The 13969-nt window shown below is 39.6% G+C and overlaps 1 protein-coding gene across 1 annotated transcript in view; it reads right to left on the bottom strand.

Annotated features, from left to right (window-relative positions):
* Nucleotides 1-13969, bottom strand: part of parp8 (poly (ADP-ribose) polymerase family, member 8) — a 41520-nt gene that overhangs the window by 7225 nt on the left and 20326 nt on the right. The window contains exons 5-15 of the mRNA XM_058374631.1: nt 12516-12583; nt 12364-12432; nt 9544-9638; nt 3908-3968; nt 3294-3384; nt 3015-3081; nt 2808-2936; nt 1826-2351; nt 1390-1443; nt 1210-1305; nt 73-165 (exon numbers count right to left, since the gene is read on the bottom strand). Of these exons, the coding sequence (XP_058230614.1) occupies nt 73-165; nt 1210-1305; nt 1390-1443; nt 1826-2351; nt 2808-2936; nt 3015-3081; nt 3294-3384; nt 3908-3968; nt 9544-9638; nt 12364-12432; nt 12516-12583 (1349 nt within the window). The remainder of the gene's footprint in view (nt 1-72; nt 166-1209; nt 1306-1389; nt 1444-1825; nt 2352-2807; nt 2937-3014; nt 3082-3293; nt 3385-3907; nt 3969-9543; nt 9639-12363; nt 12433-12515; nt 12584-13969) is intronic.

Here is a 13969-nt window from a genome sequence, read left to right as displayed (position 1 = left end):
AGTAGATCAGAAAAACCCTGAGAGCAATGTAAGATATGTAGCATTGATGAAATAATGACTGTGTATGCATACCTGGGCACCTGTGGCGATCTCATCAGCAGCCTCATTCATGACTCCTAGCGTTTGGAAGGCAAAGACACACAACTCTCTCTCACACACTGTGGGCTGCAGAAACAAACATAACAGTAGTAAAAGAGTCATTTAAGTCTTAAGTGCACATACACTCTGGTAAAGAACAGAAAGAAATGTAATTTGGAGCAAATCCTTCTGTAGATATGTTTAAAATAATAATGAACAAAACCAAAACAAACCCCCACCAAACATGCAATTCTCAGAAAGATTACAGAATGAACATGCAGTATGTCATTGTAGGACAGATTTTGAGAATCAGACACCAGGACTCGAACTGCAATTCTGTGCAGTGATGTGACATTTGGACAAATCCCACACAAGGGAGATCTCTGAAATGTCTTCTCCATTTAAATTATACCTCCAGCTAGTGTAGTATACACAGAAACTTGAAGGGTCACCCTGAAAGACAACCTAGGCTACACGAAGAACACTTTAGGGTGTTATATGGAAGTATGTATTGTTTTACACCATGTGGTCAAAAGCATGTAGACATCTGACTATCTGCCCAGTCCAAAACCATGAGCATTAACACAGAGTTGATCCCCTCTTTGCTGTTATAACATCTGCTACTCTTCTCTGAAATCTTTTCACTAGATTGGCTTGGGGGATTTGTGCTCATTTAGCCACGAGAGCATTAGTGGGGTCAGGCATTGATGTCAAATACGATAGGCTGGCACACAGTCAGAGTTCAGTGGGGTTGAGGGCAAGGCTCGGTCCACTCAATTTCTTCCACGTCAACCTTGGTAAACCTTTGTTCACAGGGACATTGTCATGATTAAAGAGGCTTGGGCCATTACGTTCCAGTGAAGGAAAATCGTAATGCTACAGCACAGAAAGACATTTTAGACATCTTGGTAACAGCTTAAGGGAAGGAACACATATAGGTGTGATGGTCAGGTGTCCACACATTTGGTCACATAGTGCAGGTCTCACATGCTCAAATAACATATATTAAGAGAAAAACATACGAGTTGAAAAGCATGGCTTTACAATATTAGTAAAATGCCAATTATGCTTAGCATCTGTTTCCTGGTAATTCTTCAGTTTCTACCATGGTCACCTGTTCTGGACACTCACCCTGAGCATTGGTCCATTTTGAAACACATGAGGTTCATCACAGACCACACAGAATTCATTCAGGACTGGGATCCTTTGCTCTGCATACTCCATCGTCTGCAACAGAGTTTAGATCGATTATTGAGAGATATGATACGTACCTGTGATCTGCTGAAATCTGGGTGTTGGGTTAATATTCACCTGGACGAGAAAGCCACGGTCTCTGACTGGTATAGATTTGGCTCCATTGTTTGGCTAGTCAATAAAATGTCAAAAGAAATGCCATTCAATACATTACTGTAATTCAAAACCATTTTCTTCTAAATTAAAAAGGGAAAAGAGAAAACATTTTCTGGTGCAGAGAGCAGAGAGAAAAAAACAAAACCCTGCATTCAGTGAAAATGATCTCCATTACAGTAAATTAAACTTGGGACATTCCAGCTCTGTAATAGCCCTACACTGCATTATCATGTTCATGCTATAATTTGGATAATTCAGCTCACAAAGAGCTTGAAAATCAGTTAACTCGAATCATGTGCATTAAAGTTGAGAAACTAAACCATGCATGCATGCAGCACTGATTAACACCAGAAATATATCATGAGTGGAGCTTCAGAAGGCTCTTCACTGAGCTTACCGGCGGTGCAGGAGAGAGTGCCGGGGCCAGGATGCCTATGAGCCCTGAGGTGAGCGAGAGGCGACGGCTCTCTCCAGACGGCTCCTTGAGCAGTTCGCCTTTGGTGATCTTGGCGCTGCTGGAGCAGGACCTGCCGAGGAGCCGCTGGTGGTGCTTGAGACCGTCCAGCTCATCGGTGCGGTGCAGGAGCCGGTGGGGCTTCAGAAGGCTGCTACTGTCGCCACCTGTGCTACGTTCACACCGAGGCTCACCCGAGCCGGAGCGTGGCAGGAGTCGGTGAGGCCGTGAGATCACGCTGTCTTCGGGTCTCAGCAAGAGCTGTTGAGGTGGTTTGAGTCCGGGCGTCTGCTCCGACAGTGAAGGGCCCAGGAGTTTACGTGGCTTTCCAGCGCAGCCGTCCACCTCAGGCTTCACTGCGCTGGAACACGTACGACGCAAGAGGCGATGCGATTTGGACACACCATCCTGCTCGTGCTTCAGTTTCTTTTTGTTCTTTGTGCAGCCGGGTGGGGGATAGCTAGGGGATCTCCATTAACACAGAACAGCAGAAGTATAATTAGAAAAAGGAAATCAAGGGAAGAAAAACATTACTGTGTGTGTACAATCCCTCCTAATGTTACTTGCTTTCTGTAATGATGTTTCTTTTTATATCAGATAGAATCCATTCTCACTGGGAGAAAAATGTGAGATAAAGGGAGATTTTAACAGCTTGACATAATTAAGACACATAATATTTTGATACGAGACAGTAGTCGTCATACAAATACAAGACTGTGGATTATGAGAATTCTGAAAAATGTGAATGCTAACTCGATGATTTTAGAAAAAATATATAAGTAAATGAGCTTAAGAATATACCACAGCTACTACGTTTGGTTTAGCTATTTGATTTTAATACATAGAAGTCCTTTAGCAGTGGATTAGTAGGTTTTATACATCAGAAAAATCAAGAACAATTAAAGGCTTGTGCTTGTGCTCTTACCTGCGGAGAGTTGAGAAGATATGCAGAGGAGACTTCACCTTCTTATCTGTCTGCTTTTTGCTATGTGGGCAGTTAAGCTTGTCTTTAGTATGATGCTTCCACTGCTGTGTGACAAAGGTCTGCATTATCCTGATAAGAGATTCAAACACTAGCATTAAGTGGGAACGAATCAGTTTGGGAATTTGCTAAGATTTGATATAGGCATACTTTTTCAGTTGATGTCCCAGGCCAAACCTGTCTTTTGTGGACACTTGAAATACATCAACGGTGGGAACTAGAATACAAGAAGAAGATATTTAGTAAGTACAAATATTTTTAGGGACTTATTTTATGTAGGATTCGCTTCTGATCAAAACACAGATAACATACTTTTAAAAGTGGTTCAAGCATGTATGAACATGTTAAATAGTGCGTGTGTGTGTGTGTGTGTGTGTGTGTGTGTGTGTGTGTGTGTGTGTGTGTGTGTGTGTGTGTGTGCGTTCTGACCTGGTCCATTTAGATACTGTGTGAGCGAGCAGTGAAGACGTACAATAACAGGTTCAGTCCTGATCACATCCCAGGCAAGGGCAATTTCCTCCTGCGTAAAAAAATTTTGTAGTATATCATTTTATATACAATGGAGTCCAAAAGTCTGAGACCACAAATTGCAAATAAACAGGGTTTAAAAAATCGAAATAAAAAAAAAGGTTAAATAAAGGTTTAATAAAAAAGGTTGTTAGAACTTTTAATGCACTTTTGAGGTCCTTATTTAAACATTAGCATGCTTTTGACTATGTTAACTGCTTTGTACAGAAGATCAGATTTTCCTAATGTCTAATCTTCCATATTAAGAAGTATTCAGACGACAATGATATTTTGGATCTAAAATTGGTCATAAGATTTTGAGGAGTCCATGCCAGCTCAAATCACACTGTCATTAAAGTAACAAGAAATCCTCACCTTTAAGGAAGTAATATGTCAATAATATAATTTGTACTGAAACGTGTTGTATTAAATTGGGAAAGAATGCAAAACTGAAGCTTTTTTTTTTACATTTTGCTCTCAGACTTTTGTATATACTGTAGATATAAACACTCCTCCAATCAGCACTTAATACTTACATCGAGGAAACTGACATCAATGTGTAGATCGATGTCTACATCATCAATTGCACCATATTCCCTAAAAAGACAGCAAAAGATATTTACACTTGATATACAACTCGGGTATTCAGATCTGGGGATTCATTCTTCAGTAAACATTATAAATCATTGAAGCCATCCTTTAAAGTGCTATTATGCTTCGATTCTCTCTGAAATCATCTGTCATCTGAAATCATAGACACAACAATGCAAAATCCCCTGAGTGTACAATGCTGAACATTTTTCACTTGCATTTATATACAGTAAAAATCAGCATCTACCCTTTGACAATTTATTCCGTTAGAGGATAATCAAGCTGGTTTGCAAGACAAACGTAAAAACCTATCGTCTTCCCCCAATTGTCCTGTTGGGTGTCGGGCGTGTAAAATCCAATCTTAAACCCTCTGATTTACTCACAGTCCAGTCAGAGCCTCCCCAATAAACATGTTTAATATTTAAAGCTCAGCAGTGTGTGGTTTTATTCTGGCCAAATCGTATAGTGTTCATGACTGAAGGTCAGTGCAGGACAAAAATCTTCAAAAATTTCACATTTTCCTCAGTGTGTAGGTTTGTAAATCTTATAGCAAAAGTGAGCGCACACCAAAGTCTGAACTATCTAGCAGAATGGAAGGCACTATATTGGCAAAAGTCTTGGGACACCCCTCAAAATCACTGAATTCAGGTGTTGTTTTTCAGGGGTTGGGCTCGCCCCCTTAGTTCCAGGGAAAGGAACTCTTAATGCTTCAGCATACCAAGACATATTGGACAATTTCATGCTCCCAGCTTTGTGGGAAGCCATAGATGATTGTGGTGGAACTTGACTGGACAGCACAGAGTCCTGACCTCAACCTGATAGAACACCTTTGGGATGAATTAGAGCGGAGACTGCGAGCCAGGCCTTCTCGTCCAACATCAGTGCCTGACCTCACAAATGCACTTCTAATGGAATGGTAAAAAATTCCCATAAACACACTCCTAAACCTTGTGGAAAGCCTTCCCAGAAGAGGTAAAGCCGTTAAAGCAGCAAAAGGAGGGTTTCCCAGTTTTGGCCTGGCTCGCAGTCTCTGCTTGTCTTGATATACTGAAGCATTAAGAGTTCCTTTCACTGGAACTAAGGGGCCAAACCCAACCCCTGAACACCTGAATTCAATGATTTGGAGACTTGGAAACTTTAGGCAATGAGAAGCTTAACCACTGTTTAGTGATGTAATGTTTGAATGTTTCATACAAGCAACCTGTAAAGAAATATCACAACAGAATTCTTTTGTGAAAAAATAAAGGAAAGAGTGTGTCCATGAACTTCCACTCTGAGCTGCTGACCAAGATTTAATAGACTCTCTGAGTTTAAGGCCAACAGAAAGAGCAGTCATTTGGGACAAACCTCCCTCCTCTATTAACTGAAGCTCAAGACAATTACTTGAACTTCTGTTCTATTACAGGAGCTATTAGCAACACATTACATTCACTGGAGAAAGACCAGCAGGAATATTTCACCACTTTTGAGACTCAGGTTGATTAGTTTTGGCAGCAGGCTACTGTAAACATAAGTGAAAATGGTACTTCTGTGTCTGCATTACGGATTATAAAAGGTCATAACTATTATAGCTCACTCATCATAAAAACTCAACCTCTCTGTTCTGATATGACCACCTGAGTTCCCTGAATTGGATAATGTGGATAGAACTGAAAATATAAAGATAATAAACATGCATTAAAATGTAAAAAAGGTTTCATCAGCAAAAATTATTCATTTTTTGGGCCAACTGCGTCTTAGTAAAACTGCAAAGCTCAATAAACACCTAAAACTTGCAGTGTGAAAAGGAAGGCATATTTTCCTTCCTCTTCTCAGACTTTTGTGTAGAAAACCGTCCTGTTCACTGCTACCACAAACACAACAAACCAACTTAAAGCTAATATAAGCATGCTAGTTCACTATCAGCGTTTGCATTGTGTTGTTTTTGGCTCGTGCCTGCCCCAGATTATTACTTTTAGTGAAGTCAGCAGTGGTTTTAGATTCATATACGGTAGATAGGAGGGTAACAACAATTCAACAAGTGGGTAGTCTTAAAACTTACACATCCACTTCAGCAGTATGCCTATTTTATTAAAAAAAATTTATATTAAACAGAGCACTGTACATTTCAATAAATATAAGGCAACATTATTCTTGCTTACAAAGAAATATTTTGAACGTGTCTATTTTATTTATTTCATTTTAAACATTTGATTATATGTCCAGACCTGATGCACATATTGCTGACCCTGCAAGTTCTGCTCCAGTGCTTTCAGAATATCTTTCAGTATATCTTTGTGTGATGTGCTATGTATTGAAAATGCTAGACTTTTTCTATCCCAAAGTCTCACACTGCAGCCTTAAGGCTAAAGATTCATGTAAAAAAAAAAAAATCAAGCAAAAATACTCGGGGTGTCATGTTTATACTTCACATTGCTGCATCTTAACTAGAAATATTTGTCACGTATACATTACAGCACAGTGAAATTCTTTCTTTGCATATCCCAGCCTTGGAGGTTGGGGTCAGAGCGCAGGGTCAGCCATGATACAGCGCCCCTGGAGCAGAGAAGGTTAAGGGCCTTGCTCAAGGGCCCAACAGTGGCAACCCAGAGCCTTAACCACTTGAGCCACCACCACCCCTAACTGTAAACACAATGGTCCAGTTACATCACTACTCTAAAGTACGTAACAGAAAACGGCAAAAGTGGACAAAACAGATGTCCGTCACTACAAAGGATAATCCCTGCAATTGATTCAAAAGATCCTCTTTCTTCAAGTCACACAAACATGGCCTAGAATTCATAAAATATGCTTTTAATAGCTGCGTTAGTATAAAGTACCAGATTTTAGAGATGAATCATTTTTCTTGCAACAGCTTGGCAGCGTTTGTAATGATTCCCACCTACTCTATGTGTCAAGCGTGCACATTTTCTCAGGATGTTAAGAACACAGATGCTGTCACGATATGCTGTGGTAATAATGACTGGAAAAAAAAGGTTTGCAATCAAGCCCTGTATCGTGCTCATCAGTAAGAATGAAGCCTTGTAATGAAATATTTACCACACTGGTAGTGAATACGTGAGCATGTACAATGCATTCCGTAATGAATGGCACCTATCATAAAATGACTTTGTTTTTTCTAAGTATTGCATTTGCAGACAAACTGTTTTCGGCCGCTTCTGACCGCAACATTTTGTGGAATGCTCTCAGGAAGGACTTGTTTCTTGCAAAAAGCCTGCTATGAAAGTGCTATTTGACACGTTTTGAAACTCGACATACACAAAAATCGAATCTTTCACCATCCTTTCTGACTGGAGTGACAGTGTGATCACTGACCCATCCATCCATTTTCTGTATCGTTTATCCTACACAGGGTTACAGGGAGCCTGTGGACTCGTGGCACAATGGCAGGAGACACCCTGGAAATGGTGCCAACCCATCACAGGGCACATTCATACACCCATTCACACACTATAGACAATTTCTAGAGATGATTGGAGTATTTTACACAGAGAGAACATGAACTTGGGGAGAAGATGGGAATCGTCCTCCCAGCATCAGAGATGGGAGCATGCTAACAACTAAGCACATCATTGGTCCGCTTCCTGACTTTCTAAATGTTTCAGCCATGTGAAAACTGTTGCTATTTATCTTTGTTAATATATTTTTATATCCACTATCTTATTTGAGGTTTTTTTCCCATTGTAACAGAGGAATTATTAATGAATAAATTTTTGAAGAATGACAATTTGTTTGCATTTATTTAAAACAACTCTTTGAGGTGTCAATAATTTTGGCACAATATTTCTATCCATCCATCCATCCATCCATCCATCCATCCATCCATCCATCTATCTATCTATACTGTTATTAAGAAATGTGATTCTAATCCAAGTGATTTTATGTTTGGAATTTGGTTTATTTTATACAGTCGTTTTTGCTCCTGTTTATGCAGTTGCCAATAATTCTGGAAGGCGCTGCAAGTAAGCAGTTTACAATAAAACTATTCTAGCATATGCAGCAAATCAGCCAATATGCAAATCATCAGACCCGCTGTCATGCTGCGGTCCTGCGCTCTTAAACAGCTGACGGTCATTTCGAAATAACAAACTGTCTATAAAGTCTTGTGATCATTGTAGATTGAGGAAGTTGACAATGTCGTGACTTTAAGCAGGCTAAACCTGTTAGAAGACTGGTGTAGAAATCAGACACCATGTCAGTCCACTGCATGTAGCCATGGGGCGGGGTACTTACTGGGTGGTGTGTAGAGCAGGTTACAGTTTCCTCATTTCACACTTTCACACATGCATGACTAAGACCATGATGAAACGTTGGATGGGTAAAGACGAGTATATAATACACACAGGAGTGAGTCAGAAGGGTTCTAGGGCTAAGTAGAACATTTTAGTGCTTTCATATGGTATGAGCTGCTTCTTTAGACCTTGGCAAAAGAAGAAGAAGATTCAAATCTAGCTGGCTATAAAATCCTCTTGTTTTGTAGTCACGCTGGGACAAGAAAAAGAAAAAAAAAACAAAAGGTGATGTGCGTCGTGTCAGCGTTTACTTGGGAATAGCTCACAAATGAAAGAAGGTCAAAGCTAAACAGAGGTGTTCGCTTGTGGTTTCTCTCGGGGAAAAAAAAATATATAGCTTAAAATTGTTCCTCTTAACAAATCCAAACAAAATGCGTAATTATTGTGTATGAAGTAATAACGTCCCAGCAGCTTTTTCATTAAAAGCTGCTAGAAGGTTATTACTTCCCTTTTTCCCCCTTCTCCTATTTCACATTTTTGCTTCTTTTATACTCACACAGTATTTCTTACTCTTAGTAAGAATCAAACTGCATTATTATTTAGGGTCGTTCCACATTCCATACTAGAACGTATTATTATTATTATTATTCTCTATATAACTCTAGTGACTAGGAGCTTGTTTGCCTTTGCTGGGAATTTTGAGGCAGAAAAACCTCAACAACTTCTTGTCTAGCTTGACTGCATGCAGCCATAGTTGGATATCACATTGTGTATCTGTGAAGGTCCCAGAAATAAGCAAGTCGTTATATTTAGTTACATTGCAACGAGGGGAATTTCGTCAATATATATTCAACATGTCATAAATAACCTTATATTCGCTCACCCCAAGACCCCCAGGTTTTTACCGCCACTTCTTGTTTGTTTTTCTTGCTTGCTGGCTCCCCAAACTATGCACTTAACATTAGTCCAAGGCCTGTCCACCTTGTGGCCACATCTTATTACATAATCACACACAAATCCAGTGCTGACCCAGGGGATAAATGGCGAGTAAGAAAATCCATTAAAATTCCACACCAATATTAATAACAATGACTTGCAGTTGTTATCATAAAAACACATATCCTTTACTATATCATTTTTTAGTATATTTTAATGTTTGATCCATGTGATTTTTTGATTGCACGATGTTTTCTCTTCTTTTAATAAATTGAAAAGGTTCTGTTTTCCTCTTTCCTTGTGTTCTCAAATATTGGACAACAAACACTTTAAACAGAAGGAAAATTCCTTAGCTGGGTAGAATTTGATTTGCTGACTAAGGAACCGAAAGAAGCAAAAGAACAAGCGAGTACCTGAGAGATACTGCATGATGGCCATATAACTCCCTCACGGCAACCAGGTCAGCCTCCAGCTGTGGGTGTTTGTGAAGTTCTCCATCATAATTCACCTGCCAGGGGCAAACCACATACAGACACACACACACACACACACACACACACACACAGGTCAGGGGCAAACTCTGAGCGATAGGCAATAAAAGCAGCAGTGCAGTCATTTAACTTTAGCCAAGAAACTATAGGAGACTGAGGTCAGAACTTTCTCCACTTTTAGAAAAAAAGCTCCTCTATGTCCTGAGATAACACCCAAGTTAATTCCTTTTATACACCATCTTGAGAATGTTTTTATTCAATTCGGCACTACGATGATGAAGGAAGCAGAACTTCAGGAACAGAGAAGGCGTTTCGAAACCTCCCATGAGATCCATGAATAATCTTTACGTTTGCTCAAAGCTAGTTAGTGGAAGTGTAGAACAAGCAAGATGCATTTTGTCTGTCCGGCTCTCTCTACTCTCTTATCTGTAAACTCTGATCAAACAGATAGGCTTCCTAAACTTCGACTTTCATGCTGATGCTAACATTAACACCATTGTTCTTGTAATCGTCTGGGCTGCCGTCTAGCCGAGCTGATTCGCTGGATTTCTCGTTTATAAAACAATGAACATTATGGAACATTATGGTGAACTCTTGCTCTTCTTCTTGTTTTGGAATTAGCAGCATAAACAGGCCTTTATTGCACTAAAAAAAACCTACAGTACGAACCAACAACATAGCATAAGAACCAGAACGCATTTCACAAATATTTAAACATGAACATTTCATTTGTTTCATGAGTTTTCCTTTAACAATAATAAATTTATTCCAGTAATTACTTCCTTTGTCATTTTTTGAAGAGCTTCAGCTTAAACAGTTATCACAAAAAAACTGGATCCTATTCATGTGCACAGTATTATGGGTAATAATACAGAATACAGGACACGAGGGCTCACTGAATCCCCATATGGTTTGCCTAAACTCATTTGAAGGGTTTAGCAACTGTTTATTTGCTCGAACATGGCATCACCAAACTGCTACATAATCCCCACTAATTATACTCATAACAAGGCAAGTTCACAGATAGTGTCATTCATGAATATTCCTTTATTTAGCAAACCAATTTTGACAACTTTCTGAATGAAATCTTTGTGCAGTCAACTGTCCGAATTTTCCAGACAGCTAGTAAACAAAGTTGAGGGAAATCTATTGTATCCAATTTTCTGTCAGGATCGACAAATCTGTTCTAATCGACAACGTGGCTCTGTTTACTTGTGTTCCGCTTCACTTTGTCAAAATAGTCACGTTTTCATTCATTCAAGGTGACTGTAAAGCAAATCTAGAAACTTCCAAAGTAAATCAAGCTACACGCAAGTAGCGATGACAACATGAAGTTTATCTACAGGCAGCATATGGTAACCAATTTGGTGAAATAAACAGGCACTAGCTCTTTTTTCCTATTATGACCAAACTAACATGCTGAGCTCCTTATGGACCATCACCCGATCACCTCAATACTGAAATTGAGGTGAAACTTTTCACCAAAGGATCTGAAGCAATGATGATGATGCTGATGATGATGACGGCGATGTAGCCTGCAGTGATTGAACACTTCCAAAACCACAATGGATGTCAGAGCTGTAATGGGGCCACATTACTGTGAGCGAGTGCCAGTGTGCATTCGCAGCCACCGAGGGCATTAGAGGATCCATATTCATCCAAACGACGGCTCACTAATCAGTCACGAAAGTCTGCCGTGAGTCTGGTTCACTGAGGGTAAATTGAGGTCACATGTCCTGGCTTTATTATAATGGATTTTCTCCAGTGAGCCGGTATATGAGTTATTTAAGAAGGACTCGCTGGTGCTGACATTCATATCTGTATGATGGAAATCTTCTCTTACCTCCATTGATGAATGTACTAATAGGTTTATAGAGCAAAGAAACCTGAAGGGTTTTTGGCTTTGGCGGGTTACAAAATTCTTTTTAGTGTCTTGCCTTCCCATTATTAATAAATAAGTGGATAAGTACTGCGATGGGTTGGCACCCCATTCAGGGTGTTCCCAGCCAAGGAAGGGGACACTGTAGACAGGGTGCATTCTTACACACTCATGCACCACGGACAATTTAGAGATGCCGATTAACCAAACCTGTGTTTGGAATGGGGAGGAAACTGGTGTATAAGGAGGAAACCCCGAAAGCACCAGGAGAACATGCAAACTCATGGCAGAGATGAAAATCGAACCCCTAATCTGGAGATGCAAGAGAACCGTATTAACCACCAAGCCACCAATCCCTGAGGGATATAACGGAGAGAGGCGGTAGCTTCGTGGCTAAGCTGTTTGACTACCAATTGGACGATTGTGAGCTCAAATCCCAGGTCCACCAGGCTGTCACTGCTGGGTCCTTGAGCAAGGCCCTTAACCCTCAGTTGTATAAAAATGGGATAAAATGTAAGTCATTCTGGATAACGCTGTCTGCCAAATGTAATAAATGTGATGTGAGAACAGAACACCAAATCCTGCTGGCTAATGGCTTACTGCCTTTTTGTCAAAGCCTGAAAACATAGGCTGGTTTCCATTAATCTGTATTAATGCACTTATTAATGCACCTTTAACCTGGTTAATTAGGTTTCTTTGTTTTGCAAAACCATATGACTGAGCAGCACAGTGGCACTTTTATTTGCTCAGTGGTCTAGTTAAAAATGTAGAATTTACAAAATGTAGAGTTTGTAATGAGCTAGATAAACCAATTTCATGATGTTTTTCCAATTTGCTGTGAATAAACACTTATATACACTTGCCTGACCACCATAGTAGAACTCTTCAGAGTCATTATCTCCCTCTGAATCCTCTTCTACAGTGTAATGGCACTGCAAAATAGAAACAAGTCATTAGTAATACGCACTATGTAAAATTCATACTAATAAATGAATCACTGGGGAATCTCTCTTACTGGGTTTTTGTCGATCTGAAGCCTTGACTTGATGGAAAGACAGCTGTCATCGTTAGCTGTCCTTATCTCTGCAGAAAACATAAAAATCCCTGATGATAATCTATACCCACTGAGTGGATTATTAAGCTATAATATTAATCTTTTAGTCATTTTATTTGTCTTTTGGTAATTATCACATTACATTAAGAAAACGCAAGGTCTCTCGTAAGGTTCTCTTTTGCATTGACTTTGCACTAAAAGTGATTAAGGAGACATACTTTGCTGCTAAATCAGTAGCCACATCCACAGTCGCTTACACTCCAGCACTGGGCTGCATATACAGCAAGTAATCCTTGGATAACACATCCACATTTAATCCACTAACCACACAATATTAAATCTAAATAGATGTCTTCTGGTCTATATATCTCCTTTCTCCCTCGTCATCACTCCTGGGATTTAGACCTGGCGCCTGAGGCTTTACCTTCTGTGCTATAGATGATTAGCTATGCTGCTAATGATTTTAACAACCTAGAAGCTGTCTATATATATATATATATATATATATATACATATATATAAAGCAGGTCAAAACGGGGCCAGTGAGGAAATGTATTTTGTGTCTGCTGATAAACATCTCTGAAGATGAAATATAAAATGTATTATGTCTAGACATAGTTGTGCTGATAAACATCTCTGAAGCTGAAATAAAAAATAGAGCTCTTGCTTTATTAAGAATAACAGTGGAAGCACTGGGCTTATGACTCACAGGCTTATGACTCTATACCATCTGCCATTTACAGGCGGATGACACATTAAAGGAGGAACTAGGGGCTCTGATATGCTGTAGGGACATTTTGGTATGGTTTGGATCCACTTTTCTTATTTAGAGTGACTGCAAAGCAATACACATTTTTTCTGGCTAATCTTAAACAAGAGGGCTCACTGAATAGTTTTAATGAGGATGAAACTGATGTCCATTATATGCTACGACCTTTACAATCACCTGATCTTGACCTGAATGAACACATATGAGAGATTTTGGAGTGAACTCATTAGTCTTCTCCACCACTATCACAACACCAACTGAAATATCATTCAGATGAATAATGTTCATCGCCACAGTACATTTCTACAGACGTGAAGAATAACTGCCAGGGCTCACTGAAGCTGTTGAAGGCAGCACCTTACTCAGACACCTTACACTGATTTCCTTTCATCTGTTGGTGCTCTTGTGTGTGAATGCTTATTGTCTATGAGCTGCTTTGCGAGACAATTTCTATTTATGTTTGTGGGGGGATAAAAAAAACTGCAGTCGGTATTCCAGATTTAAACAGCAAACAAGAAAAACTATTAAACTGTACGCTTAAGCTGTGTAATTAGTCCCTGAAAGTATGGCAATGGACCAATTTAGTGACTAACCGAAGATAATGACCATCTGTGGTCTGTTCGAGTTACCAAAAACGTGACCACTT

This window comes from Hemibagrus wyckioides, linkage group LG22 (genome assembly GCF_019097595.1).
Source record: "Hemibagrus wyckioides isolate EC202008001 linkage group LG22, SWU_Hwy_1.0, whole genome shotgun sequence".
Taxonomy (NCBI): Eukaryota; Metazoa; Chordata; class Actinopteri; order Siluriformes; family Bagridae; genus Hemibagrus; species Hemibagrus wyckioides.
Note: the sequence above shows the minus strand (reverse complement) of the source record. Positions and strands in the feature narration are given on the sequence as shown.